At 52.2% G+C, this 27,685-nt stretch overlaps 2 protein-coding genes across 9 annotated transcripts in view; one reads left to right on the top strand and one right to left on the bottom strand.

Annotated features, from left to right (window-relative positions):
- The window catches only part of CRYBB1 (crystallin beta B1), a 73,658-nt gene that overhangs the window by 10,496 nt on the left and 35,477 nt on the right, over positions 1 to 27,685 (bottom strand). For 2 of the 7 annotated variants that reach the window (XR_014069052.1, XM_081542855.1), the window contains exons 2-4: positions 4,256 to 4,364; positions 2,769 to 2,963; positions 724 to 903 (exon numbers count right to left, since the gene is read on the bottom strand). The exons of 1 other annotated variant lie outside the window; for it this stretch is intronic. Coding sequence is in view for 5 of the 6 variants with exons in the window: in XM_081542855.1 (XP_081398981.1) it covers positions 724 to 903; positions 2,769 to 2,849 (261 nt within the window). In the remaining variant the exon portion in view is untranslated. Of the gene's footprint in view, positions 1 to 199; positions 1,039 to 2,164; positions 2,280 to 2,768; positions 2,964 to 4,255; positions 4,365 to 27,685 lie in introns of those variants that run through there. 4 more of the 7 variants (XM_081542856.1, XM_081542854.1, XM_081542857.1 and 1 more) reach the window with 4 other exon arrangements.
- On the top strand, positions 848 to 12,897 carry CRYBA4 (crystallin beta A4). 2 transcript variants are annotated; one of them, XM_081542861.1, is made up of 6 exons: positions 848 to 1,532; positions 7,213 to 7,263; positions 8,157 to 8,275; positions 9,443 to 9,584; positions 11,666 to 11,808; positions 12,566 to 12,897. In XM_081542861.1, the coding sequence occupies exons 1-6, from the start codon at positions 1,416 to 1,418 to the stop codon at positions 12,711 to 12,713; spliced, it is 720 nt and encodes a 239-aa protein (XP_081398987.1). In that variant the 5' UTR covers positions 848 to 1,415; the 3' UTR covers positions 12,714 to 12,897. The 2 variants fall into 2 exon arrangements, with proteins under 2 accessions (XP_081398987.1, XP_081398988.1); XM_081542862.1 differs by lacking the exon at positions 848 to 1,532 and adding an exon at positions 6,603 to 6,623.

The raw sequence follows: 27,685 nt of genomic DNA, 5'->3' as shown, positions 1-27,685 counted from the left end.
GTTAAAAACAAATGAAGTATAAATATACACTTTTCAAAGAATAATGCATCAAAGTACATAAAACAGTAAGCAAGCAGGTTGAGGCGGTGGGGTGAGGATGGCAGTTCCCTCGCCCAGGGGAGGAGGGAGGTGGGGGGGCGCGTAGGAGGAGTGGAGGGGCGGGGAAGGGACACTTTGAAGTTAGATAGAGGCTGTTTACCAAGTCCTGCCTTTTCGTGTACATAGCGGGTTTGCAGATGCGTGTTGTATTCATGAAAAATCAGATTGAAATTAAACCATTAAATAAGGGACCGCATAAATAAAAGCTGGCCGGGGGGGTGGACCGCCTGACAGCGTGTCATGACCCAGTGCTGAATACCCGCTGTTGCAACCCAACCCGGTCCCAGGGGACCGGATGCCTTGCTCTCTGGGAGCCCTTTCAGCTTGACCGACCGCTTGGAAACACTTTTCAGGAGAAGCTGAGGGCGGCCTTCTGCCCGAGAGGACCTTCTGGGACAGCTGTTTCCTGATGCTAACTAAGCCAGCCCGCTTTCTTTCCTTCTGTTTCTTGCTTTCGACAAACTCGAAAGCAGGTGCAAGCCTGTTGGGCATCCTGGCGGGGACGCGGGGGGAGGGGGCCGGTGGAGAGGGGGAGGCAGGGGGAGGGGAGGGGAGGGGTCGGGGCGGAGGGAGCGGAGGCGCGGGGGTGGAGCCCTGCCGCCCCGCCCCCTGGCCCGTGCTCACCTTGTAGCTGCCGGTAGGCTGGTCCCCTTTGGCCGCGGGCGCCGGCTGGGCGGGGGCCGGGGCGGGGCCGGAGCCCGGGGCGGGGCCTGGGGGCGGGGCCGCCTTCCCCTTCCCGTCGGGCCCTGGGTTCACGGCGGCGGTGGCCGAGGCCTTGGCCGCGGGCTGAGACATGGTTCCCGCCTGCGGAAGTTTTGTCAAGAGAACCCTTCGGCCCGGGTTCAGAGAGGCACGGCAACCCCCAGGCTGCCTCCTTGCTTCTCGTCCCCCATCCGCACGTATGCTCAGGCTTCTCCAGACTCATCTCTCGTTCTCCTGCTAAAACGGAAGCCTGGAAAGCTGTCTGCCCCCATCTCCTCTTCGGCCTTCAAGGATTTCCCGTCTGGGGGGACCCCCTCATTCCTCCTAGCTGCCTGCAGCCCTCTGGCTGCCGTGTCCTTCCTCTCTGCCCCCCGGAGTCACTTCTCACGCTGTCCTCACTTAGCACGCCTCTTGGCTCAGGGCAGCTTCGATGAGCCCCAGCAGATTCATAACGAGAATGTCCCACTTGGGGAAGCCGGAGAGATATGAGGCTCATGAATGAATGCATCCTTCCCTCAGGATAACCTCGTATCTCCTCGCAGCAATCAGGCTCAGAGAGGGGACGGGGCCTGCCTGAGGCCACACAGCTGCTAACTGGTGGGACTCCAGTTTCAATGCCAGCAGATAAACCCAGCGACTGGGCTTTGAGTGAATTTGCTCAGTCGTGTCCGACTTTTTGCGACCCCGTGGACTGTAGCCCACCAAGCTCCTCTGTCCATGGAATTTTCCAGGCAAGAGTACTGGAGTGGGTTGCCATTTCCTTTGCCAGGGGATCTTTCTGACCCAGGGATCGAACCCGGGTCTCCCGCATTGCAGGCAGACGCTTTACCGTCTGAGCCACCAAGGCTTTGCCACCTACTTATTCTGATTGACTCATCCTCTGTCCTCAGTGCCTGGCTCAGCACCTGGCACATAGGAGATGCTCACTTAACATATGTCTAGAGATTGCACGAATGCTTCTTCCTCTCCTTTTTGTGAAACTGTGCCTCTGGCTTTGCCTGGGAACGGGTGTGTGGGTGCAGACACAGGCCTGGGCTGCGGGAGGCTCCTGACACAGGAGGCTCAGGAGACGCCTGGCAGGGTTCTAAAAGAAGGGCTGTGGCTGTGTAGGCGTTGGGTGGAGAGACCTTTGGTCAGTTCCAGTGGTTCCTCCTTACTTTGGGATCATGGGCGCCTTGAGTATTTGAAGAACGCCTTGTCTTTGTCCCCGGGGGGGAAAGTGCCCCCTTTAACTTTGGAGACCGTTCCCAGGGACTCCAGGACCTCTCCCACCCCCACCCACCAGCACAGATCAAGAGTCCCTGGCCACAGCTTCCTGAACACTTTCTGTGAAAGAGCTAGCTGGGGGCAAGCAGACCCTTACCTGGGCTGCCTCTTGAGAAAGACTGTCATGACTCTGGGGTGCTCTGCCCGGCTGTAGGGAGGCCAGACAGCTGGGCCACATCTGTGGCTTCCAGGCTCTTGCTTACCCCACCCCCTTCCACCTCACCCCCCCTCCCGCCCCGCCCCCAAAGTCAGGCTCTGAATCAACAGTCCCCTGGGCTGGCACTGGGTTCCTTCCTCCCTGGAGAGGTGCTCTTGCTTTCCATAGCCCCTGCCCCACCCCGACCCCCAGTCCCTATCTCTATCCATCGCTCCCTTCCTCCTCCCCTCCCCCTCCCTCTCACTGTTTTCCTGTTTATTCCCATTTTCTCGCTCTCAGTGCCTACCCTTCTGTCTCTCTTTCTGCTTGTCTTTCCCCCAGTGTCTTGTCCTGTTTAAACCTCTGCATCTATCTGGTCTCTGTCTTTCTTCTCTTTCTCTTCTTTCCTCCCTCTCTTCCTCTCTCTCTGCCTCCTCTCTCTCTACTCACCTGTCTCCTGATTACCCCCATCTCTCTGACTCTCTTCTATCCCTGCTCTCTGTCTCCCTGTCGCCCTCCCCTCCCCTCCCCTGGGGCTCTTAGCCGAGGGTGGGTCCACTCTTACCTGGGGCCCTGCTATTTCCTGCTGGAGGACAGGCAGGCGGGCAGGCTTGGTGCAGTGGGTGACCAGGGGCCGACCCCCCATTTTATAGTCTGGCAGACACCAGATCCTGTCTTCTGTGGCACAAAGCGTCAGCTGGCTCAGCAGACCCCGGGCAGAGAGTCGGGGGGGCCTCGGAGCCCTGACCCTGCTGGGTTCCTGCGGAGGGCAGCACTTTCCATTGTGAGCCCGGCACGCACAGCAGAAACCCTGGCCAGCAGCCACATGGCCTTGCCTCTGCTGGGCCCCTGCTGGGCCCCTGCCCCGAAGCCACTTTCACAAACCCCCGCTGGGGATGGGCTTGTGATGGGGTTCCTACTAGCTGCCAATCCAGGGAAAGGGGGAGCCTCCAGAAGGTCAGTTGGAGACTTGGGTTTGAATCCAGGCTCAGCCACTCTGCACCGCGTGGCCTTAGGAAAGTCTACCCCTTGGGGACTCTGTGTCTGCAGTTACAAGTGGCTCAGGTGTCCCTGTGGGTTTGCTGCACAGGAAGGCAGGGGACAAGGGGTAGCACTCCATTACCCCTGCCATCTGGGTCAGTCCCCAGGACAATCCACTTTATCGGGTACTTTCATTATACCCATTTGGCAGATGAGCAAAACTAAGGCACAGAGAGGTCAGAGCCAGGAATGGTCTGGGTGCAGGGGGAGCCAGGGAAAGCAGTTGGGAGAGAGAACAGGGACTCAGATTGGGAGAAGTGGAGAGTGACAGAGAAAGAGGGATGATGGAGACAGAAATACGGATGGGGAGAGGGAACGGTGATGGCGACAGAGACGGACAGACAGACAGAGACAGATGTCAAATAGAGCACTAAAGAGTTGGAACAAGGGAACGGATGCCAGAAATCTCCTCATCCAATCCCCTCACTTCATACTTGGAGAAACCGAGGCCCGGGGGGAACCATGGGTTTCACATGGCCACACAAGATGAGCTGACCATCTAGCCAGGGCTGGGGGCCCCGGGGTGCTGCTGGGCCACGCTGGCCTGCAGTCTGCCTCCCCGGCCTTTCGCGGTGGTGATGGGGAGGGGGGAACGGGATTCTCCTTAGGCTCTTGTTCCTTCTGTGGGGGTCCAGGGTCCCCGAAGCCCCATGGAGCCCAGCTCTGCCTTGCGATCGGCATGACCCAGGGGCAGCTCTGCCATCTGCTCACACCCCACCTCGCACCCCCTCACTTCCCAGCCTCCCCCCAGCCTTTCATCCTGGGCCAAGGCCTTGGTTGGGGGGGGCAGCAACCGCAGGACAGAGCAACCACTGGAACGGGGGCCAAGATGCCTGCGGTGGGGGCCACCCACAGGTCTGGGTTTCAAGGCCAAGACGTCTGGGGCAGTTCCGTGTCCCCCATGGCAACGGGCGGTCAGCCAAATGGTAGGGGCGGAGGTATGGGGGTGCCCCTCTCATGCCCCCCTCCCCCCACCATGCTGAGTGGCTCCACTCTGAGCATCTGTCTTACATGGTTCCTGTCATCCTCTTTATTTTGGTGGGGGTGCTGGGATTGAGCCTTTTTGCAGACGAGGAAACCGGAGCAACTTCCTTTGCCCTCTCTCAGCCCATTTCCTCATCTGTAAAATGGAATTGGAAGTCACATGTTTTGAACTCCTGAATCCAAGCTCTTAAAACTCATGCCCTGTTGCTTTCATACAAGTATTTTCAAGTAATTAAGAGTAATCATTAAGTATTTAATAAGCATTTAAGAGGAATCATTTCCCCCAGCTTTACTGAAATATAACTGGCAACCAACAGAGGGTAAAGGTGTGCCGTATGTTGATTTGATACATTTACAAATTGAAAAGTGATTGCCACCTCCCTTCTGTCACACAGTTACTGTTTATGTTCTTGTGGGGAGAACACGTAACATCTGTTCCCTAAGCAGCATTAGAGTATACGTTACACTATTAGCTATAATCACCATGCTGTCCATTAGGTCCCCAAACTCGTTAACCTTATAACCGGAAGTTTATAACCTGTGAGCATCATCTCCCTGTTTCTTCCACCTCCCAGCTCCCAGTACTCTCCATCTTACTCTCCACTCCTCTGATTTTGTCTTTTTAAGGTTCCATATGTAAGTGAGATCATACAGTATTTGTCTTTCTCTGATTTATTTCACTTAGCATAACGCCTTTGGGGGTCTATCTCTGTTGTCACGAACGGCAGGGTTTCCTTTCTCAAGGCTGAATAATATTCCATTGTATCTACATATCACATCTTTATCCATTCATTGGATAAAGAGTTGATGGATAATTAGATTATTTCAGTTATCCACTATTGATGGATAATTAGATTATTTTCACATCCTGACTATTGTGCATAATGCTGCAATAAACATGGAAGTGCAGATGTGTCAATAGTAATTTATTTTTAATTAGCTGCAATGATGCCAGTGACGATGGAGACACATGATGAATGTCAGGTTCCAGGAGCCGTTCCAGAACAGCGATGCTGTTCGTGTGTAATTCACATTTACCCTCATGATACCGCATCTTTTAGGCTGAACCCAATCTACCTATATACCCATTTTACATATGAGGAAACTGAGGCTCAGAGAGATGAAGTAACAGGCTCAAGCTTACCCTGATGAATGTCAGGTTCCAGGAGCCGTTCCAGAACAGCGATGCTGTTCGTGTGTAATTCACATTTACCCTCACGATACCGCATCTTTTAGGCTGAACCCAATCTACCTATATACCCATTTTACATATGAGGAAACTGAGGCTCAGAGAGATGAAGTAACAGGCTCAAGCTTACCCAGCCACCAAGAGTGGGACGTAAACCTGGGCCGTCTGGCTATGGAGGCTGCATTCTTGGCCTTTAACCTTCCTGGCAACCTGATGTCAAAGTTGTGCCTTTGATAGGGCTGCCTATATCCCACCCAGAGGGCACTAGTATTGCCATTTCACAGCTCACATCTCCGTGAGCTGACGTGCACATTCTCCAGCTCACTCGGAGGGATCTGGTTTCCAGTCACGCTCTTCCCTATGCTGTGAGAGGACCCTCTTGGGCCAATTTCAGAGGGTGGGAGTTGGGGGGAGACGTGTGCACGAAGTGAATTCTACGAACCCCGGATGTTCGGCAGGTGCAGCACAGTTTATAAAGCATATTTAGGCCACCAGCGCCTTCCTTCTGCCCACGGAGCCAGCTGGACCCCTCTCTGAGCTCTGTGGGCCCTGGAGGCCCTGGCCCAGCCACTTGTCCTGCTTGCAACCCTCTGCACTCATCAGCCCCTTCGGGCCACTATGCCAGATTCCCACCTCTGCACTCTTGCCTAGCAAAAGCATCTCACTCGCTGTAAATCCTCCACATCCTTCAGAACCGAGTTTCAATGCCACCTCTGCCATGAAGCCCACCCTGATTGCCCCCCCCCGAAGAAGAAGGGACGTGGGAGAGGGGAAAGGTATAGGTATTTGTTGAATGCCTATGCCAGGCATGTGACATACTCTCATACCATTTTATAGTTTATTCTTGCTCCGTTTTACAGGAAGAAATAGGGGAGAGGACCGGCCCCAGGTCACATGGCTAGGATGGCTGAGGTTTTTGGACTCTTGGTCCACCTCTGGGTTAGGGTGGAGCTGCTTAGGGTGGACCTTCTTCCTCTTGCCTTCTTTGCGGTTGATCCCGAGGGGGGCACCCTGGCCTCTCCCTCCCAGCCGAGGCCAATGGTGCTGACACCTCTCCATTGGAGCCACAAGCAGGGCTGGCTTTTGTTCCCCTCACTCACTTGCTGAGTCAGGGCTCTGTCTCCCCAGGGGCCCTCTCTCCTCCCTGCCTATAAGAGCCTGACCTCGGCCGTTCTCGGGTCTGGCATGTTCTCTGGGTCCGTCTCGGTAAGTCCCCGGCTTGGAGAAGGGGTGGGATTTGAGCTCTGGGTGAGTCTCCTGGGAGGCAGGGGAGCCCCTCATCCCCAGTCCTAGGGGGATACCACTGAGTCATCCCGAATGCCATCCTCATCGAACCAGGCTCCAGACCTCAAGACCAGTACCTGCGACCGCCGTTTAAAACCCAAATGATTCCTGTAATCCTGCTGCCTCAACTTCCGCTCTTACAACCTCCTTTCTGGGTCAGGTGCTGTCTTTGGGAGGCTCTCAAGCTGAGCACCTTGGCACTTGCCAGGGGTGCAGCATCCACCCACCTGCAACCACGGAAAATTCCCCCTAGTGAGTAGATGAAACAGCACAGAGTGGGGCGTAGAGGAACAGGACCCAGAATGGATACATTTTGAGACAGAGAAAGGATGGAAGAAAAGGAGATGGTACTGGAAAGTGGAGGAGGGAGACAGCCCCAAATCGCAGTTTGCCCTTCATCTTGGGCACTTCTGGACCCCACCTGGGTACCCATCCGCTCAAACCAGACTTCAGCTTCAAGGAGGGGAGCAGAGTCGGGGTGGAAGCTTCATCACCTTCTTCTGTTGCCTAGGAAACAAGCGGCATGTCTCTGCAGTGCACCAAGTCGGCGGGACACTGGAAGGTAGGGAGAGGCACTGGGGGTGGGGGAGATGTCTGGGGAGGGGGAGGGCACAGGTCAAACCCAGGTCCTGCGGACCCCTGCCCCATCTTCATTGAATCCCCACGTCACTCCTGGAGGGGGGCAGTAATGAGGGCCCATTTCACAGAGGATGTAGTCGAGGCTCCGAGAGGGAGAGGGTCTTGCCCGAGGTCACGCACAGAGGTTCTTGATTTGAACTTGGGGCTTCTGGTCGCAAATTTAACCATCTCTCTGGCAGAAAGCGACAGGTCTTCCCTGTAGCTCAAATGGTAAAGAGTCTGCCTGCAACGCAGGAGACCCTGGTTCGATCCCTGGGTTGGGAAGATCCCCTGGAGAAGGGAATGGCAACCCACTCCAGGATTCTTGCCTGGAGAATCCCATGGACAGAGGAGCCTGGAGGGCTATAGTGCCTGGGGTCACAAAGAGTCGGACACGACTGAGCAACTAACACCACTACTACTGGCAGAAAAGGCAAACTGGTGATGTTGCACAGTCTCTGGGCATGATTCCTTTGGTTTCCTCTGTGTTAAAAAAGGAAACAAAAAACCGAAAACCTCTGAATTTGTCATCAGCCTTTGAACACCGGGAGAGTTCACAGAAAAGTTCAGTTACAGGGGTTGTCTTGGGAGAATTGGACTGTTGGTCGCATTACCATGTGGCAACAATAGGTGGCGCTGAGCAGAGCCTGTGCACCTGGGGTCTCAGCTCTCACCGTCCCCTCCCTGGACCCCGGAGGCATCTGAGTTTGCCGTCCTTGCTTTACCTGGCCTACCCCACCCTGAGTCCTGGGGTGCCTCCCTAACCCCTCACCGCCCTCCACTCCTCCCACTGCCCAGTACTCTGATGTGAGTCTCCACCTTTTCTCTCCGGCATAGATCGTGGTGTGGGATGAGGAGGGCTTCCAGGGCCGGCGGCATGAGTTCACGGCCGAGTGCCCCAGCGTGATGGAGCTTGGCTTCGAGACTGTTCGATCTTTGAAAGTGCTGAGTGGCGCGTGAGTCCAGAGGGATTGGAGTTGGGGTTGGGGAGATAGGAAGGTATCTAAAGAGGGGTGCTGGGACTTCTAGATGTTCGAGGGCCTATCTTCCCAGGCTCTAACTGTACCAGTGTGCCTCCATGGGTCTGAGATGCTGGGGACCATGAAGGATGGCAGTGTAAGGTTGCACACGTTGTGCACTGCCCAAAGGTAGCTGGGGGCGGGGGCGCCATTCACAGAGTCTGCACATTGGATGAGGTAGCCCTGTGGGGGCAGACCTTCAAAATCCAGTATTGGGTCTGAAATGTCCCTGTTAGGCACAAATCAAAAGTCAATATCACTCACCAAAAGTGGAAGGTAACTAAAAATATAGTAAAAAATAATGCTAGTAATGTTTAGTTAAGCATTGCTACCTGACTAAGGCTCTGAGCATGAGATATGTTTTGTTTAAAAAGAGAGAGAGGACTTCCCTGGTGGTCCAGTGGTAAAGAATCTGCCTGCCAGGCAGGCGATTTGAGTTCGATACCTGGTCGGGGAAGATTGCACATGCTTTGAGGTAGCTAAGCCCACATGCCACAACTACCGAAGCCTGTGCCCTAGAGCCTGTGCTCCAAAACAAGAGAAACCATCGCAATATGGAGCCTGCACACCACAACTAGAGATAGCTCCTGCCCTCTGCAACTAGAGAAAAGCCCGCATGCAGCAGTGAAGGCCCAGCGCAGCCAAAAATAAAATAAATTTGAAAAAATTAAAAAGACAGAGATTAATGAGGTGGCCAAGGCTGAAGTCAGCGTATGGTCAAGTCTCATCTACGTGGCCCGGGGGGACAGGTGCGAGGGTGGCAGGTACCTGCAAGGGGCCAGTCCTCTGCCTGCAGGATGCATAATGGGGCAGTGGGCTTCTCCACGTCAGCACTATGGATGTTTGGGGTCAGGTAATTCCGTGCTGGGGACTGCCCTGTGCATGGGAGGATGTTTAGCAGCGTCCCTAGCCTCTACTCACAAATGCCAGTTGCAAATCTCTCTCCTCCTGACTCCCAGCAAGACAACTAGAAATGCCTGCGGACATTTTAAATGCCTCCTTGGGGTGGGGGGAGGCAAAGTCACCCCTGCATGACAACCACTGGTCTAGAACTCAGGGTCGGAGGCCTCCTAACCCCTTGTACCCTCTACCCTCTGTTGGCAGGTGGGTGGGTTTTGAGCACGCCGGCTTCCAAGGGCAGCAGTATGTGCTGGAGCGGGGCGAGTACCCGTCCTGTGACGCGTGGAGCGGCAACACGTCCTACCCCACCGAGCGGCTCACTTCCTTTCGGCCCGTGGCCTGCGCCGTGAGTCCTGACACTGCCTGGCCCCTGGGGACGGGGGGTGGGGGGCTGAGCCCCTCCGGTGGGGGCTTGGGAATTGGATGTCCAGAGTTTAGATTCTCGTGTCACTGCTTCAAGCTGTGGTGGCCCCTCCCCTCTCTGAGCCTCAGTTTATTCATCTTGAAATGGGGCCATAGTACTTCAGCTCTGGGGAGAAACATGTGCATATGGACAGAGCCCACCACAGACGTTCTGCCCATCGCAACTCTGGGTGTAATAGGAACTCCTTCCCGTTTTGTGTCCTTTTCCTTTTTTCTGGCCGTGCTGTGTGGCCTTTGGGATCTTAGTGCCCTGATCGGGGACTGAACCTGTGCCCCTGTGTTGGGAGCATGGAGTCTTAACCTCTGGACCACCAGAGAAGTCCTTGTGTGCCTCTTTTCATGACTCAGGGACGCTGGGAGAGGCTGGGTACCAGAGATGGCAGGGCGATGTAAGAAAGAAGGGTCCTATTTCTTATTCCTAATTCATTGTCAGTGTTCCTGATTATATATTTTAGCTACTGTTTACAGAGTGTGGGGGGAAGTGAGTATTTTTACCCCCATTTTACAGATGAAAAAACTGAGGCTCAGAAAGATGTATTTTTCTCCTTCAAAAACAATTTTGATGAATTTTAAATAACTACAGCACATGTATTTATCCCCTAAAGTTCAGGGAAAAACCCAACATGGCTGAATAAGAAAATTAAAGTCACTTATACCCACACTTCTGAGACAGAAGCCTACTGTTATCGGTACTTGAGATTTCCTTGGTTTCTATGCTACCCACAGATTCTATCTGCAGTGATTGATGTCCGTATCAATGTCTAGATCTGTGTATCTATACCATCTATAGCTATATATCTACATACGTGTATCATTTGGTTATACAAATTGAATCATAATGAACCTAAAGCTTGGAAACCAGCTTTACCCACTCTGCAAGTATATCCCGTTCACCCTCCTGGGTGATTTAACCTCACCTATGTCATTTTCCATAGTGCTCTACCTAGTATACTGTCTTGTGGCTGTTCACTTGTTCCATAGACGGCCCAGCCACTGCGCCCATATGGGGACCCACATGGACTCTCACAGAAGTGATCCCTGCTTTTACCTAGTTTACAAGTTCTGCAAAAGTATATATGGTTAATTTCATTTTATAGATGCGGAAACAGGCTCAGAAATGCTGTGGGACAGGTTTTTTGTCTGTTTAACTTTTTATTTTGTACTGGGGTATAGCCAGTTTAACAATGTTGCCATAATTTCAGGTGAACAGGGAAGGGACTCAGCCACACATATCCATGTATCCATTCTCCCCTAAACTCCCCTCCCATCCAGGCTGCCACATGACATTGAGCCGAGTTCCATGTGCTATACAGTGGGACCTTGTTGGTTATCCATTTTGAATATAGCAGTGTGTACATGGCCATCCCAAACTCCCTACCTATCCCATCCCCCCATCTTTCCCCTCTGGCAACCATTAAGTTTGTTCTCTAAGTCTGTGAGTCTCTTTCTGTTTTGTAAGTTAAGTTCACTTGCATCATTTCTTTTTCGATTCCACGTATAAGGAAACGTCATACGATATTTCCTCCTTCTCTGTCTGACTTACTTCACTCAGTATGACAATCTCTAGGTCCATTCATGTTGCTGCAAATGCCATTACATCATTCTTTTTAATGGCTGAGTAATATTCCATTGTATATATGTGGGGCATGTTTTTAAGTTCAGTCAGCTGGTACGTGGAGAATCACGATTAGAACCCAGATCTCCACTCCCTTCTCTTAACCCTAGTGCAGCACTCCAGTTTACCCCCTAATCCCTTGTTTTTGGGTGTCATGTTGATTTTTTGATTCTTTTTTTTTTAATCACCTAGGCTTGTTGTCCTTGTTTATTTTGTGTAAATTCCTGGAAGGTTTCACCTCTTGTAAGGTTTCCAGTGCCTGTTGCCTTTTTGTCCTTGCGGAGGGCTGGCTGAGTTTGGAGACGAGAGCCGGGGTGCGGGGGCCGGCTGGGGCTCCTGGGTTTCTGACTGACACCCTGATGCCCTGACTCTGTTCCCTGGGCCTGCAGAACCACCGCGACTCGAGGCTGACCATCTTTGAGCAGGAGAACTTCCTGGGCAGGAAAGGAGAGCTGAGTGATGACTACCCCTCCCTCCAGGCCATGGGCTGGGACGGCAATGAAGTGGGCTCCTTCCACGTCCACTCGGGGGCGTAAGTGGATCGCGGCTGTGCTCTGCAGGGACAGAGGAGGTTGAGAGGGCGGGGCAGGGCGGGGGACACCTCCTGAGGAGGATGGACCTCTTGGGAATCTCCAGTCTGCCTCCCTCTTACAGAAAGGGGAGGGGAAGCTCAGTGAAGGAGACACCAGCCCTTGTCTAGTCCTGAACAATGTGAGGGTCAATGAATTGAAAGAACAATAGCCTCTTCCTTGGAAGTGCCCCTGAATAAGGCCGGAGGGAGAAAGAGGAAGACTCCTCCCTCCCCCTCCTCCCTCCCCCCTTCCCTTCCTCATCAAATATTTATTGAACCCCTCTGTGCCAGGCATTGTGGTAGGCACTAAATAACAATGAACCAGGGCACACAGGTGCTCACTGTTGGCAGAGGAGCCTGACATTTTTTTTACAAATAATCTGTTGATTACCTAATTACACAAGTGCTACAAAGGTACCATGGGGGACTGTGGCCTAATTTGGAGAGGAAGTCAGACCGCCCCCATTGCAGTGAAGACTGGGCTGAGACCTGGACGATAAATATTAACTCGACCAGGCAAAGGAGGGCTGGAACGGTGTTGCTGGCAGACAGAAGAGCATGATCAAAAAGAGTCCGTGGTGGGCAGAGCGGGGTGCGTGCTGGGCAGGACCGCCGGGTGGCTGGAGCGTGCTCGCAGTGCCGGGTCCCCCATGTCCCTGCCTTGGTCGCCATGCTGGTGCCTCTTGAAGGTAACGGTCTGCCCGCTTCCCTCTTCCAGCTGGGTCTGCTCCCAGTTTCCTGGCTACCGAGGTTTTCAGTACGTGCTGGAGTGTGACCACCACTCAGGCGACTATAAGCACTTCCGGGAGTGGGGCTCTCACGCCCAGACCTTCCAGGTGCAGAGCATCCGAAGGATCCAGCAATAAGCAGAGGGGTCGGCCCTGAGCAGGGGATGTGTGCTTGTCTGGAACAGAGGAACCGCGGACGCTGCTACCTGCTCTCTCCTCTGCCTCCCCCGTAACCCATATGCACCCAGTTACCCATGTGGGCCAGTCCACGCACAGTCAGCACGAAAAACTACAAGTAATACTAAAATAAAAGGTCTAGTGTTAGCCTGTGGTTTTCCATTTTGTGAATCCTTTCAGAGGATCAACGTGTAGCTTTGTTGATTTTCTCTGTTGTTTGTCTGTGTTTCATTTCACTGAGTTTTGCTCTTATCCCTCCTGTTTTTCTTCTGTTATTTTGGGTTTACTTTATTCGTCTTTTGTCTAGCTTTTAAAGGTAGACCCTTGAGTCAATAATTACGGCCCCTCCCCCCATATGGGTTTCCCTGGTGGCTCAGATGGTAAAGAGTCTGCCTGCAATGCAGGAGACCTGGGTTCGATCCCTGCGTTGGGAAGACCCCCCGGAGAAGAAAATGGCTACCCACTCCAGTATTCTTGCCTGGAGAATCCCAGGGACAGAGGAGCCTGGCAGGCTACAGTCCATGGGGTCGCAGAGTCAGACACGACTGAAGCGCACGTGCATGCCCATACGGTCAGTTAGAGTTAAGACTTTCCCTCAATCACTGCATTAGCTGCTTCCCAGAAATCTTGATTTGATGTGTTTTCATTATCACTCAGTTTGATATTTTCTAGTCTCCCTTATGAGTCGTTCTTTGACCCATGGGTTACTTAGGGATATGCTATCTGAATATTTGGGATTTCCTACATATTTTATTGTTATTGGTTTGTTATTTAAATCCATTGTGATCAGAGAACATACTCAAGATTTCAATATTCTAATGAAACTTATTTCATGGCCCAGCTTATGCTCTATTTCTGATAGACTTGAAAATTTTCAAATCTTGCCGTTGTTAGGTATAGTGTTCTATAAATGTGGACTAGGTCAAGTTGGTTCATAACTTTGGTAAGATTTTTCTATAACTTGCCAATTTTTAAAAAATTAGTTTGTTTTTTTTTTTTAAATCAATCACTCAGAGAAGGCTGTTAATATCTCCAACAATGATTTGGCTTTATCTGCTTCTACCTTTAGTTTTGTTCATTTTTGCTTCCTGATTTTTTTGCTTCAAGAACCTTGCTGCTGTTTTATTGAAAGTGAAAGTCACTCAGTTGTGTCTGACTCTTTGCGATCCCATGGACTATACAGTCCATGGAATTCTCCAGGCCAGAATTCTGGAGTGAGTAGCCATTCTCTTCGCTGGGGGATCTTCCCAACCCAGGGATCGAACCCAGGTCTCCCTCCTTGCGGGTGGATTCTTATCAGCTGAGCCACCAGGGAAGCCCAAGAATACTAGAGTGGGTAGCCTATCCCTTCTCCAGTGGATCTTCCCAACCCAGTGATCGAACCTAGGTCTCTGGCATCGCAGGAGGATTCTTAACCAGCTAGGTTACCAGGGAAGGTACACATATATTTATTTATTTTTAAATGTTTTATTTTATATTGAGATGTAGTTGAGTAACAATGTTGTGATAGTTCTAGATGGACAGCAAAGGGACTCAGTCATACATATACATGTATCCGTTCTCCCGCAAACTCAGGTGCACAAATGTTTATGATTGCTGTCTTCCCAAGAAACTGTCCCAAGCATATTTTTTTTTTTAAAGCCATGCATGGAGGGAGCCAGTTCTCTCCCCTAAAGCTTCACACCTTCCTTTTTTCTCTCCCCAGTTCTTTCTCACACATACTACCCTGGAGTCACATTTAACATCTTCCACCTTAAAGGTTTTTAAAACAAGGAAAGGAACTTCCATTCCATTCGCAGCCTGAGCGGCCAGATCTGTACATACATTCCTCGCCCCCCTCCACCCCTTACTCGCTCTCCTGGTTCTTGGTATATAGATTGTCTTAACAATCATAAGTCATCTGGCTATTTTCCGGACTATCTTCCTCTGTCATAAGTAAGTCTGATAGAGTCAGGAAGGGGCGGGGTTCTGAACAGCCTGCTGGAAAAGATAACATTATCTGGCTCAGGAAGGGGAGGACAGTGTTTGGGAACACCGGCACTTTTAGTAATTTTTTAACCCCTCTTTGTAGTATCCCATTCATTCAAACAGCCATGTGCCTGGGACCTCCTGTGCACCCAGGCCCTGGCAAGTGGCAAACAAGAGACACAAAACGTTTTCTCTCACGCAGTTGGGTGGGGAAGGCAGACAAGTCCACAGTGGACTATAATCTCCTGTGATAGGTGCTGTGATGGGGAGGTTCAGGTGTGTAGGGCAGATAAGAAAGGACCTGAGTCAGCTGATGGGATGGGGCTGGGAGGCAGTTCTTCCTTGGAGTTTATCGCTGCTCTGACCTCTCCTCTGGACTCCATCCCTGAATATTAACTGCCTCCTTGACACCTCCACGTGGATGTCTGATGCACATCTCAAACAGAATCCATCCAAAGTCGAAGCTACATGTTTCCAGCTGTGTTGGCCCAAACCTTTGGAATAATCCAAAATCTCTCACACCCCACAGTCCAAAGCACTGGCAAATCCTGGTGTCTGCACCTTCAGAATGTACTAGAACCCACCCCCTTGTCACCATCTCTGTTGCTACTACATTGGTCCAAGCCGTTCTCTGTCCCTCTCCCTTGGTCTCCCTGATCCCACTTTGCCTCTGAACAACCTGTTCTTCAGGCTTCCCTGGTAGCTCAGTGGTCAAGAATCTGCCTGCAATGCAGAAGATGCAGGTTCTATCCCTGGGTCGGAAAGATTCCCTGGATATGGGAATGGCTACCCACTCCAGTATTTTTGCCTGGGAAATCCCATGGACAGAGGAGCCTGGTGGGCTGCAGTCCATGGGGTTCACAGAGAGTCAGACATGACTTAGTGGATGCATAACAACAACAAATCTGTTCACCCAGCAGCCAGAGTGGTCCCGTTAAAAATGTAGCGTGGGGGACTTCCCTGGCTGTCCAATGGTTAAGACTCCGTGCTCTCAGTGCAGGCAGCATGGGTTCAATCCCTGGTTGGGGAGTTATGATCCCACAGGCTGCAAGTGTGGCTAAAAAAAAAAAAAGGATGTTTGACCTTTGCTCCCCTGCTGAAACCCTCCCACACTTCCCACCCCACCCCAAGAACAAAACAAACCAGTATTTCCTAGTCCAACCAGGCTGGCCATGGTCTGCCTCCCCGGTGGTCTCTCTGACCTCATGTCCCTGTAGTGATGCTTTACTTAAAACACATCCCAGGTGTATTCATTTGCTACGTTTGCCAAAACCAGATAGCACAGACTAGGGTGGCTTAAACAACAGAAATCTACTTCCTCACGGTTCTGGAGGCCGGCAGTTCATGATCAAGGTGCCACCAGGGTTGGTTTCTGGTGAGCGCTCCCTCCTGGGCTTGCAGACGGCCGCCTTCTCCCTGTTCCTCGTGTGGACGCTCCTCTGTGTGTGAACCCCTGGTGCTTTTTCCTCTTCTTATAAGGACCCCAGTCTTCTTGGATGAGAGCCCCACCCTAACAGCCTGACTTAATCATCTCTTGACACACCCTTTCTCCAAATATCCTTATATTCTGGGGATTGGGGGTTGGACTTCAACTTGTGAATTTTGAGAGGAAACGTTTCAGTCCATGAGACCAGGTTTGTTCCCACCTGTGGGTTTGGTTTTTTTAAAATGTATTTGGCTGCACTGGGTCTTAGTTGAGGCGCGTGGGAGGTAGTTCCCTGACCAGGGATGGAACCTGGGCCCCCTGCACTCCCGCTGACCCTTTCACTTAGAATCAGGTGTTCATAGACTGTCAGACCCGTAAGGAACTTCTCTATCAAGTCTAGTGTTTCTCAAGCTTTCTTCCATTATTGCCACCCCTCCAGAGTCTTTTCAGACATTGTTTTCCAAACTGCCTCTCCTTTCATCAATGGAATCTTAATACCACAGTTATTATATAATGTATATCCACGTCCATCATATATGTATATGTCTGTGCTTCATACATAAAAAGAGTAATGTTTTGAGGTTTTTTTTTTGGTTTTGTTTGCTCATCAAGTACCAATTTTAACTTCTTTGGGGGTACTATTGCCCCCATTCTACCGTGATGGTGCCCAGTCGTGTCTGACTCTTTGTGACCACCTGGATTGCAGCCCACCAGGCTCCTCTGTCCATGGAATTCTCCAGGCAAGAATACTAGACTGGGCGGCTATTTCTCCAGGGCATCTTCCCAACCTAGGGATCAAATATGCGTCTCCTACATTGCAGGAGGATTCTTTACCTGCTGAGCCATTGGGGAAGCCCCATTTCCAATGTATAACAGAGCCACGTCTCTTTTTATTAATTAAATTTATCTATTTAATTTTTTTGGCCATACCACGTGGCTTGTGGGATCTTAGTTCCAAGACCAGGGATTGAACCCAGGCTCTCAGTTAGGATTTATCAATGACTGTTTTATAGGTATTGCTACTTTGTTCCTTGAAAAAAAAATTATGTCCTGTAGCTTTGGGTACTGTTGGTGTCCACAGTGCAGGAATACTCACAGCCTGCCAGAGTTTAATGTGAATTCTGACTCTCTCAGTCCATGGGGTTGCAGAGAGTCAGACACGGCTGAGTGACCGAACAACAATAGCAAATGACTCTCTGGAAGGGAGAATAGAGTATTTGGAGTTTTTCAAAAGTACCTGACACACAACTGTTATTATCTTTTATTTTTTTTGGTGGAGCATCTTGCATCATGAATGACTTGAGGAATATAGTGGGAAATGGGGCAGTTAAGTATGATAGTCATTCACAGCCTAGTATGAACTAGGTTGGAGTGTTTAGGTCCCGGCATTTGGCAGGACTTTAGGAAGTGCACTGTGCAGATGCTAAGTATTGCTATGGGAGCAGGGATACTGTCCAGGATGTGGTCTCATGGTCAGTCCTAGGGAACGGGCATTAGGAAGACAGGGATGAGGACAATTTAGAGAGGGGCCTGAAGTCAGTCTCTGCGGATTCTGAGGTTTTGCTGAGGCCTTGGATGGGGGTTGGGTCTGGTCACCATTTTCCACCTAGAAATGTCTCCACTCTGAGCCCCTAGAAAACACTGGATGTAGGGAAGTCATACCCCTAAAGCTGTACCTATCATAAGGGGTGACTTTCTGACCCTGAGAGTTCTGAATTGGTACCACCCTTGGGGACAGAGGCCATCACAGCCATGGACATGCATCCTGGGGTAAGCCTAGGATGTCACCTCAGTTTTCTTGTCTGTTAACTGGGGAAACACAATACCCATCCCTTTGCTTATGAAAAGTTAAATGACATATTATATATGCCTGTGCCCAGAATATACACAAGGTACTTGATAAGCTCTCAAGAAAACTTGGTGGAAGTTGCATCATTCTCAGTATTGTTATTAGTATTACTTTAACTTTCTCTGTCTTTTCGCTCTGATAGTCCTCTTTCTTCACCCCAACCCCCTTACAACCTTCCTCATAACGATGACAATGATGATAATATTGATGGTATATTTCTTTCATCTGGGATATAATTTAAGCCTCACAGTAACTCCTTGACATTATCATTATCCCCATAAAACTCATCAAGAACTTGAGGCTCAGAGGCTCAGAGAGGTCAAGCAACTTGACTGAGGTTACCCAGCCCTCAAGAGCATTGAGCTCACTGTGCGTTGTATAAAGCTTCATAGAGCATTAAAGAGATACTAGGCACAATGGAATTCGTAAACAGTAAATTAATTGCTAGGTTCACGTCCTTCTTTGAAATAGTTAAGAAAGTAGCCCCTCACACTTTAGTATGAATAACAGGGAGGACCTTCTCATCTATCCTAGGTAAGCTGTGTGTCCCTAGGGGTCAAAGCAGGGCATATTTACTGAGTGAAAGAATGGGGAGAGCCTCACTGGAATTTGATGGCAGCCCTATTAAAAGCCAGTCCCAGTCAGAGCCAGAGTGAGGCTGGCAGCTATAAAAAATGGAACCCCAGATGTGAGATGACGGCTGGAGTGACAGGCAATAAAGAGACAATTTGTCAGGGGTGATCATGGGAGGGGAGGAAAGGGAGCGTGAAATTATTTTTCCTATCTTGCCAGAAGACCAATTCTCCTAGGTTATAAAGGAAGGGGCCCTTGGATTATTGATGCCGTTTGTTCAGAAGTGAGTGTTAGGCACAGAATACCCGTCATGCAGAACGCCACACGTGATGCACGTGACCCACCACAGGGTCTGGGACTGTGGGTCTCATGCCAACATCCTTTTGGCCCAGGGAGGGAAAGGGACTTGTCTAAGCCCCGCAGCAAGCACCGTCCACGAAGCTGCTCCCAAGCCTTCTGCCTGCCTGTCTGGTCCTTTCTCTGGTCTACAGGGTCCTCACACTTAATGAGTCACTCCCTTCCCCCACTTCCCCTCCCTTGGAGCACAGAGGCCCTGACAAAGATGATGATGGGAAAGATCAGACAGAAAGTAAAGAAACCACCCAGAATGAAAGGAGGCGAGAAGTGGAAGATCTCACACGTCTTGGGTGTGTTTACGAGAGGGAGGGAAGGAGGGAGAGCGAAGCAAGAAGGAAAAGGAGGGTGAGCGAGATCTGGCGAGGGAGCTATTTCCTGAATCCTGCCAGAAGAGGCTGCGTGGAACACCTATTCATCACTAACAAGGACCAGAGCAATGATGGCTACAGCAACGGAGCTCATCACTGCAGCCCTTCGTTAGGAAACGGCATCTACTGAGGTCTGCTTCAAGCTGGTCACAGGGCCAGGCACTCAACCGCCGCCCCCTCGCCCCACAGGCCATCGCCCTCAGCTCACTAACCGAGGGACTTGAGCCCAGAAGCCCCCACTCCACCCCGCGCGCCCCACTGGGATGGGGAGCCGAGTCTGGCACAAGCCCCGACCGTGGGTGGTGACCCCTGATCCCTACTTCCTAGGGCTGTTTGCCCATCGCCTCACTACAAGACTAGTGGGGGGAAATATCTCAGGGCGGGGAGTACCTCAGGTAGGGGAGTATCTCAGAGCGGGGAGTATCTCAGGGAGGGGAGTATCTCAGGGCGAGGAGTACCTCAGGGCGGGGAGGCTCTTTTCCTGCCTCACGCTCCTGAATCTTCTCTTGACACAAAAACGTGGGGGAGGCCGTCCTGCGGGTCGTGACCGGTTCCTCCTGGAGGTGACAGTCTGCCTTTTTCACCCCAGTTTCACTTTAGAGAATCGCCGTCTTCCTCTCCGGGTCGAGTCCGCGGAGGACTCGCCTGATTCCAGAGGTGAGGAGAACACCGGTGGTCCAGGTAACGGTCACCGTGATTGGGCCAAGGGATGGGCATGTGATCCAGTGGGAGCCAACGAGAGGCCGCTCTGGAACTTTGGTTGGGACCATTCGCAAGAGATGCTTTCTACACGCTAGGCTTGTGAAGTGACAGGTGTAAGATCGGGACTTGCCTTCGAAGGCAATATGAAAGCAAAACCAAGGCAGGGGAAGCCCTAGCGGCCAGAAATGAGAGAATGAGTCCCACCATCCTGTTATGCAAACACCCCCTGCGCTTTTTATCACATGAACCGAAAAACACCTTCTCCCTGTTTTTTTTTTTCCCTTTTAAGATGCTTTAAGATGGGTTTGTCATCGACACTTGAACAAGTCCTGGCTCTTTGAACTCCCCTAAACCCCTAAGAAGAAACAGAAGAGCTGACCACTTCCTCTCCTTGTCCCTAACCAGGGGCCCTTGTGGCTTTTCTTTTGGGCCCCCTTTTTTCTCACCTATATCTTAGAAACTCTTGTTCTTTCAGCCCTCCTGGCTGCTCTTGACCTTAGTGACCACGATCTCTCCATCGCTGGCTCAGTCTCCTCTTCCCCCAGCAAGGCGTTATCAACCCCTTGCTCAGGTAAGAAGACAGGCGGATACGTGCAAGGGAATGTGCTCTTTTGCACAGAGAATGGGAAGCAGGGCTGAGACTCAAACCAGGCACTCGTGACACTCTGGCCAGCGTTCTTCCTCCTTCCTCTGTGAGGAAGCAGTGCAGTCTGACCTAGCCTGAGAGCGATTTCTTCGTTGAGGTTCAACCAAAGGCTCCACACTCGTTCACCAAGGTAGCTCAGGCGCTTCCCGGCCCCTCCCGCCCACCGGGCCGCCTTGGGAGTCTAACAAACTTCCACCCGCGACCTGCGCAGCACCGCCACCTGGCGGTCACATGTGAAAACACACCTCCTAGAGGCTGTCGGGAGATGGTTCTACCCTGGGGCAGGTAGGGTAGGGAAAGGGGTGGTGGAATAGGGACTGGTGGGACAATTTCTAGGAATTTTGGAATCTGAGATTTGATTAGGGGCCTGATGGTCCTCCTCTGTGTCTCTGCCACAGCCGTGTCTCTAGCTTCCTTTCTCCTTGTAGTCCTTGGATACCTTCGAAAGGAACTGCATTCCATCTTTGCCTTGACTGCCAGGATGCTCGGGACCAAAGTACAATCTACCACTAGCAACTAGGCAGTACCAGGTGGCAGGCATTTGAAGGAGGAGCTTAATCCCTGACTCCATATTCCTTTCTGTGAACCTCATTTTCTTTATTGTATATTTAGTTTTCTGCCAGGGTTTGAGGGCATCCTTAATCTTTTTAAAAAATCTATTTATTTATGTATTTATTGGCTGTGGTGGGCCTTCATTGCATCACAAGGGCTTTCTCTGCTTGCTCGTCATTGCAAGGCACAGGCTTCTCATTGCAGTGGCGTCTCTTGCTGTGGAGCACGGGCTCTGAGGGGTGCGGGCTTCAGTAATTGCAGCGTGTGGGCTCAGTAGTTGTGACGCACAGGCTTAGCTACTGCCCGGCATTTGGGATCTTCCCAGATCAGGGGTCGAAATGTGTCCCCTGCATTGCAAGGCAGATTCTTAAACATCGGACCACAAGAGAAGCCCCTGAGGGCATGCTTATAAGCCACTTTGTGTGTGTGTGTGTGTGTGTGTGTGTGTGTGTGTGTGTGTGTGTGTGTGTGTCAATTGCTCAGTCTTGTCCGACTCTTTGCAACCTCATGGACTGTATAGCCCACCAGGCTCCTCTGTCCATGGAATCCTCCAGGCAAGAATACTGGAGTGGGTAGCCTTTCCCTTCTCCAGGGGATCTTCCTGATCCAGGGATCGAACCCAGATCTCCCGCATTGCAGAAAGATTCTTTACTACCTGAGCCACCAGGGAAGCCCAATAAACCACTTTAATTTCCTTCTTTGTGGGGGACAGGGGTGACAAAGCAGGGTTGAGAATTCAGAAAGAGCTTCCTACCTTCTACAGGCCTTGGTTTCCTCCCCTATAAAGTGGGCACAAGAACCCCCGCCCTATAGAGTTTTGTGGGGGTTTGTGGAGATGCCCAGTACCTGCCCTGTTTCTCGTCTCTGCACCTCCACCCCCACCTCAGGCTCTCTGCTGCTTGCCTGGGGCAGGCCAGGATGCAGAAAGGATCCAAAGTTCAGATCACTTTGCCTCCACCCCCACTCTGTGCTCTGCAGACCCACTGGGCGCCCCTGCTAGACCCTGGCACCCTGAGCCCCGCCCCTGTCTACCTCCTGGAGGACTTCTGGCCTCCAGAACTTTCTGGCTCCTGCCTGCAGACGCCGCGACATTCCCAGCTGATCTGCGGAGAGTCCAGATGCATCTCATAAATAAAGAATGCGCTGTTCCTGCAGAATGGCTGCGGTGTGGCCGCGCGGGGGTGGGGAGGTGGGTGGACGGGGCTGAGGGAGGCAGGGAGGACAGCATGGGGTGCTGGTCCCATACCAGTGGGGGGTCACTCTGAGAGCCTGGGAAGGTGTAATGGGACCAGATCTGGATGCAGACTGCTGGGGCTGAATCTTGGCTCAGACACCTCCTAGCTGTGTCTCTCAGCTTCAATTTCCTTGTCTATAAAATGGGGATAATAGCAATACTGGTATCATGGGCTGTTATGGCCATTGCACTTCGAGCAGTTAGCCCAGGAGCTGGAACACAGTAAATGCTCAGTGACTATTATTATTTGCCCCAAATTTCCTTAGTCTTCTTCTTCAAGAGCTTTGCATTTGCTTCTGCTCTGGGGATCGGTGAGGATGGGGTTCACACTGCGTCTGAGTCAGGGGAGGAGATGACGGGCTGCAGGAAAGGGAGGACCCAGGGAGAGGGGCTCAAGGCGACGGCAGCAGGTGTTTGGAGCAAGGGATGAAGACAGAACCACTAACTCACAAAGGCAGACAAGTTCTGGCAAGGGGACAGCATCTCTGCAGCCATTCCAGCGTGGGCACTTGAGCTGTTTGATAGGCTTCTAAAGGAGAGGGTGACCTTTGGAAGGCAGACACAGGTTATACCATCAGCATGGTCGCACTGCAACAGAGCCTTGGGTGAGTCATTTCCTTCTCTGGGTCTCTGTTTGTCCATCTGTAAAATGGTTTCTGAGAAGCGTTCCAGAACTGCAGCATTTACACTTGAAGCTTTAGACATTCTTTTGACCAACATACATGCAGGACCACCTGTGAGTCAGACCCTGGGCCAAGCTCTGGTGATGCGATGGTGGAAAAAGAGTCGGTTCCTCCCATAAAGGATCTCACGAGCTGTGTGTGTGTGTGTGTGTGTGTGTGTGTGTGTGTGTGTGTGTGTGTGTGTGTGTGTGTGTGTGTGTGTGTGTGTGTGTGTGTGTGTGTGTGTGTGTGTGTGTGTGTGTGCGCGCGCGCGCGCTGGTGTGTGCTGGTGTGTGTGTGTGTGTGCTGGTGTGTGTGTGTGTGTATGTGTGTGCTGGTGTGTGTGTGTGTGTGTCCATGTGTGTACACACAGACAAACAAATAGCTATGTAATCTCAAACTAAAAGCAGCCCTGAAGGAGAGGGACATGGATCAATCAAGGAATGTGTGTAACAAATGGCCTCGACTTTGACCAGGAGGCTGGAGAAGGTTTCACTGGAGACAAGGACACTTGGTGGGGCTGGGTGGGGCTGGGTGGCAGGTGGAGCAGGAGCGTAGTGAGGGATGGACGTGGGACCATCGGCAGCAATCAGCCAAGGCAGGGCCTTGCTGGGGAGGCAAGGCGCTTACTCTTCATCCTGTGACCCTGAAGGGCTGTGGGCAGGGCGGGTAATGAGGTTAGCTTTGCATTTCAAGAATCTTCTGGCTGGAGTGAGGGGAGCAGACCGGCGGGGGTGGCAGTGGGTGGGGTGAGGAGGGTTTGGTGAAATGTCCAGAGCATGCACTGACGGGGCTGTGGGCGCACCAGGTCTGGGAGTGAGGCTCTGCAGGGAACATCTCCCCCTTTCCAGTTCCTTCTGGCCCCTCCCTGGCAGCATCTGCCCTTACAGGAAAAGATATGTGCTGGGAGGGGTGGGCAGGATGGGGAGAAGCCGGCCGGCTGCAGCACCTGCTGGGGCGTCTGGGGAGGCCGGGGAGCAGGTGCGGGGCGTCTGTTTGCAGACGGATCGTGAGATGGGCTGGGTGAGAATGGCACACACGCTGCCTGCCTTCTCTGTTGTCTGGACACAAAAGCGCAGACAAAGGAGCAGCAGGGACACAGGATGCACAGAGGCAGGCCCACACAGCGCACACACATGAGCGCACGCACACACACACACACGCACACACACACGCACGCCCGGACAAAGGAGAGGGAGGCAGGGGCTGGCCCTCGCAGAACAAGAAGCCAGGTGGGGATGGGGAAGGCTCGTGTGATCTCGGGCAAGGCTGCTTGGTCTCTGAGCCTTGCTCCCGGCACCGCAAACAAAGAGACTGGGGGACACCAGTGAAGCCCAAACCTTGCCAGTCCGATGGTCTCTTTCTCAAAGGATAACTGATCGAGGGGTCCATAAAGTCAAGGGTATACCTTCAGGTCCTGTGGGTGGTGATGACAAAGAAGGCGACCATGAGTGTGGTGTGGGGTCCTCACCAACCTGTACTTAGTTAAACCAACAGCTTGCACGCGCACGTGTAAAAGAGCAAATGAGCTGTGGATAGGACTTGCTGCTTACATGCTTTGCAGACAGGGTTGATGTCTGTGGAGTTTCTGAGACCCATTTATAATAATTTCTCGGGACTAAGAACTCCAGGTCTTAGACAGTCTCTAATGGTTCTTCAATAGAGAGAGAGAGAGATGGGCGGGCGGATATTTACTGACCATACCATGTGTTTTCTGCAATCAAATCACTTCATTGCTCTGAAAGCCCCGCAGGACAGGTTGTGTTGTGCCCCTTTTACAGAAGAGGAAACTGAGGCCCAGAATGATGTTACATCGTGAGTAAAGGGCAGATTCCAACTCATGCCGGCCTGACTCCCGCATCCATGTCTCGGCTGCCAATCAAGCTGAGAGGAAGGTAGAGAAAAGAAATAAAGAGCCAGGTGGCAGAGAGCCTGGCAGTGCCTGGTGAGTGCCTCCTCACTGCTGGAGAAAGATGGACGCTTGGTAATGCTGCCTGGATACAGCTGTGCCTGAAACAGTTACAGCGCCTGACTTATTTTTCACTGAAAAGGTTCTAAAAAGGAATAGTTATACTTCTTGTGACTTTTAGTTCTCCGTCCCTGGTACAGTGTCTGGGACGCTCAGTAGGCCTTTTACTGGCCTCAAAGGCGAGTTGGTCATCAGTATATAAATTCTCCAGTCCCCTGAACTTCGTCATGATGGCATCGCTCCCAGTGGCTTCCTCTCTTCCCCTAACTAGGTGGGAGCTTCAAGGAGGTGCGGGGCTCTGTGTTACTGACCAGCATATGCTGGGCTGGCACCCAGGGGGTGGAAGCTTCTCAAACTGGGGAGACCTTGGATTCGTGGAGGGCAGGGTGAGCTCTGCTGGGTAGGATTGGGCAGTGGTGGGTGATGGGAGTAGGCAGCACACCCCATGGCATGTCCCTGGGACCCTCACCGTGCCCGGGCACGCCAGTGGCTCTGTGCTGTGGGCCCCATGACTCCCTGCTGACTGCTGTCTCTGGCCAAGGGCATCTGTTGGGTGTGCGCCCGGGGCAGCCTGGAGGTGGCGAGGGGCTGATGTGCGGGGAGCGTCCTTCAGCCACGACAGGTGAGAGTTGGGGGCAGGTGCCCTGATTCCCTGGACCTCACGTGGGACAACTCAGGCGTGCCCCACCCAGTCTATCAGAGCATCTCAGCAGGACAGCTGCCACAGCTACTTGCTTATTGTTATGGACTGGACTGTGTCTCCCTAAATTCATAGGTGGAATTGAATATGACCCCAGTGCGACTGTATCTGGAGATAGGGCCCTTGTGGAGGTCATGGAGATTAAATGAGGTTCAGAGAGAGGGGCTCTGATCCCATAGGACTGGGGTTTGGATAAGACCAGGGGTGTACACACAGACGAACTGCCAGGTGGGGGGACACAGGGAGAAGGTGGCCTTCTGCAAGCCTCGGGGAGAGGCCTCGGGAGAAACCAGCCCTGCTGGCACCTTGACCGTGGCCTTCCAGCCTCCAGAACTCTGAGAAAATAAATTCCTGCAGCTGAAGCCCGTCTGTGGCATTCTGTTATGGCAGCCCTAGCAGAGCGATGCCCTCACTGATCCACCCCGTCTGGCTTTTCCGTCTTCCTTGTCTTCCTCTGTTAGTCCACTCTCCCACTTGTCCGCTTCACCTCCTGGGATCAGCTCCCAAGTCAACTCTGAGCACGTGAATCCTTGTCTGAGTCTGTATCTTGGACAGTCCAGGCTCATACTCCTGTCCACGCTTTATCTAGCGGGACTGCTGGCCTTTGCACTTGAAGGCAGCCCATGGGGGCAGAAGAGACAAGACTGGAAAACACAGAACTCTACTCATCCATGGCAATGATGATGAACCGATAATGTCCCTCCTGGACTGAGGCAGAGATTAACAACCGCTGTGCACGCCCAGGGAAGGGTGGTGGATGGGCCCCAGAGCTCCCCTAGCAAGGTGGTGGCGTCCAGCTGACCGTGGGCCAGTGCATCCTTTCTAGGGGAAGGACTGGGTGAGTGTGATTGCAGATGGTTTTTTTCAGTGATTCTGAGTGCAGCTTTTGGAAACAGCGCTGAGCCTGAATCTCCGCTTCAGCACTTTCTAGCTGGCTGACCTGGGGTAAATCACGCCCCCTCTCTGAGCCTTGCTCTCTTTATCAGATGGAGATGATATTGACATTTCCTCCCAGGATGCTGGGGGTGGGGAATGTGGGTAAAGCCCTTGAACTGTGTCAAGTTAGTGGGCCGGGGTAAGTTCATTGCTTCTTAAGTGTTGATGAGGGGAGAGTGAGGTCGCCGGGAACGTTGAAGGGTATATGCTTTTTGGGGCCATGCCACACACGGCTCTCCTCTGCGGTACAAGCACTTTCCCTTGAGTTTAGGGATCTCCACCCTCACCCCAGCGAGGATAGCTGCTTTGATGAGTCAAAATGAAATTTCTATCTGAGTGAGCCTGGGAGCTGAGCTGCTGGCTCGGGAACAGCTGTCAGAGAGATGCTCCCCTGAGGCCCGGATGCAGGCACACAGGCTCCGTTAATAGCTTGGCTGGAGGGCGGATGAATCTGGCTCTTCCCAGAGCCCTTCCTTAGAGGATACTGGTGTGGCCAGGCAGAGAGGCGGCACTGGGGGAGGTGGGTTTGTGTGAAGAGTTTAGGTAACAAGGCGGTGAAACCCATCTCACCCCCTCTCCAGGACACCCTGACCAGGTGCAGGGTTGGGGGGGGTCAGGTGCAGGGTTGGAGGGGGTCAGGTGTAGGGTTGGGGGGTCAGGTGCAGGGTTGGGGGGTCAGGTGCAGGGTCGAGGGGGTCAGGGGAGGTCAGGTGCAGGGTTGGGGGGTCAGGTACAGGGTCGGGGGGTCAGGTACAGGGACGAGGGGGTCAGGTGCAGGGTCAAGGGGGTCAGGTGCAGGGTTGGGGGGTCAGGTGCAGGGTCAAGGGGGTTGGGGGGGTCAGGTGTAGGGTCAGGGGGGTCAGGTACAGGGTCAAGGGGGTCAGGTGCAGGGTTGAGGGGAGCATATGAAAGAAAACAAGGTGCAGAGAAGCATGTACCCAAAAGGCTTGGAAAGAGGGACTCAAATCCTGTCTACATATGTTCACAGCAG

The sequence above is a fragment of the Giraffa tippelskirchi genome, chromosome 11 (genome assembly GCF_054371585.1).
Source record: "Giraffa tippelskirchi isolate mGirTip1 chromosome 11, T2T-mGirTip1v1.2.pri, whole genome shotgun sequence".
Lineage (NCBI taxonomy): Eukaryota > Metazoa > Chordata > Mammalia > Artiodactyla > Giraffidae > Giraffa > Giraffa tippelskirchi.
Note: the sequence above shows the minus strand (reverse complement) of the source record. Positions and strands in the feature narration are given on the sequence as shown.

What these genes read in the sequence shown, in the direction of transcription:
- CRYBA4 (XM_081542861.1), top strand. Translation starts at nt 1,416, where the DNA reads ATGCCAGCAGATAAACCCAGCGACTGGGCTTTGAGTGAATTTGCTCAG. An exon ending in AGTCGGCGGGACACTGGAAG is followed by an intron (nt 7,264 to 8,156) that starts GTAGGGAGAGGC and finishes TCTCCGGCATAG; the next exon opens with ATCGTGGTGTGGGATGAGGA. An exon ending in TTGAAAGTGCTGAGTGGCGC is followed by an intron (nt 8,276 to 9,442) that starts GTGAGTCCAGAG and finishes CTCTGTTGGCAG; the next exon opens with GTGGGTGGGTTTTGAGCACG.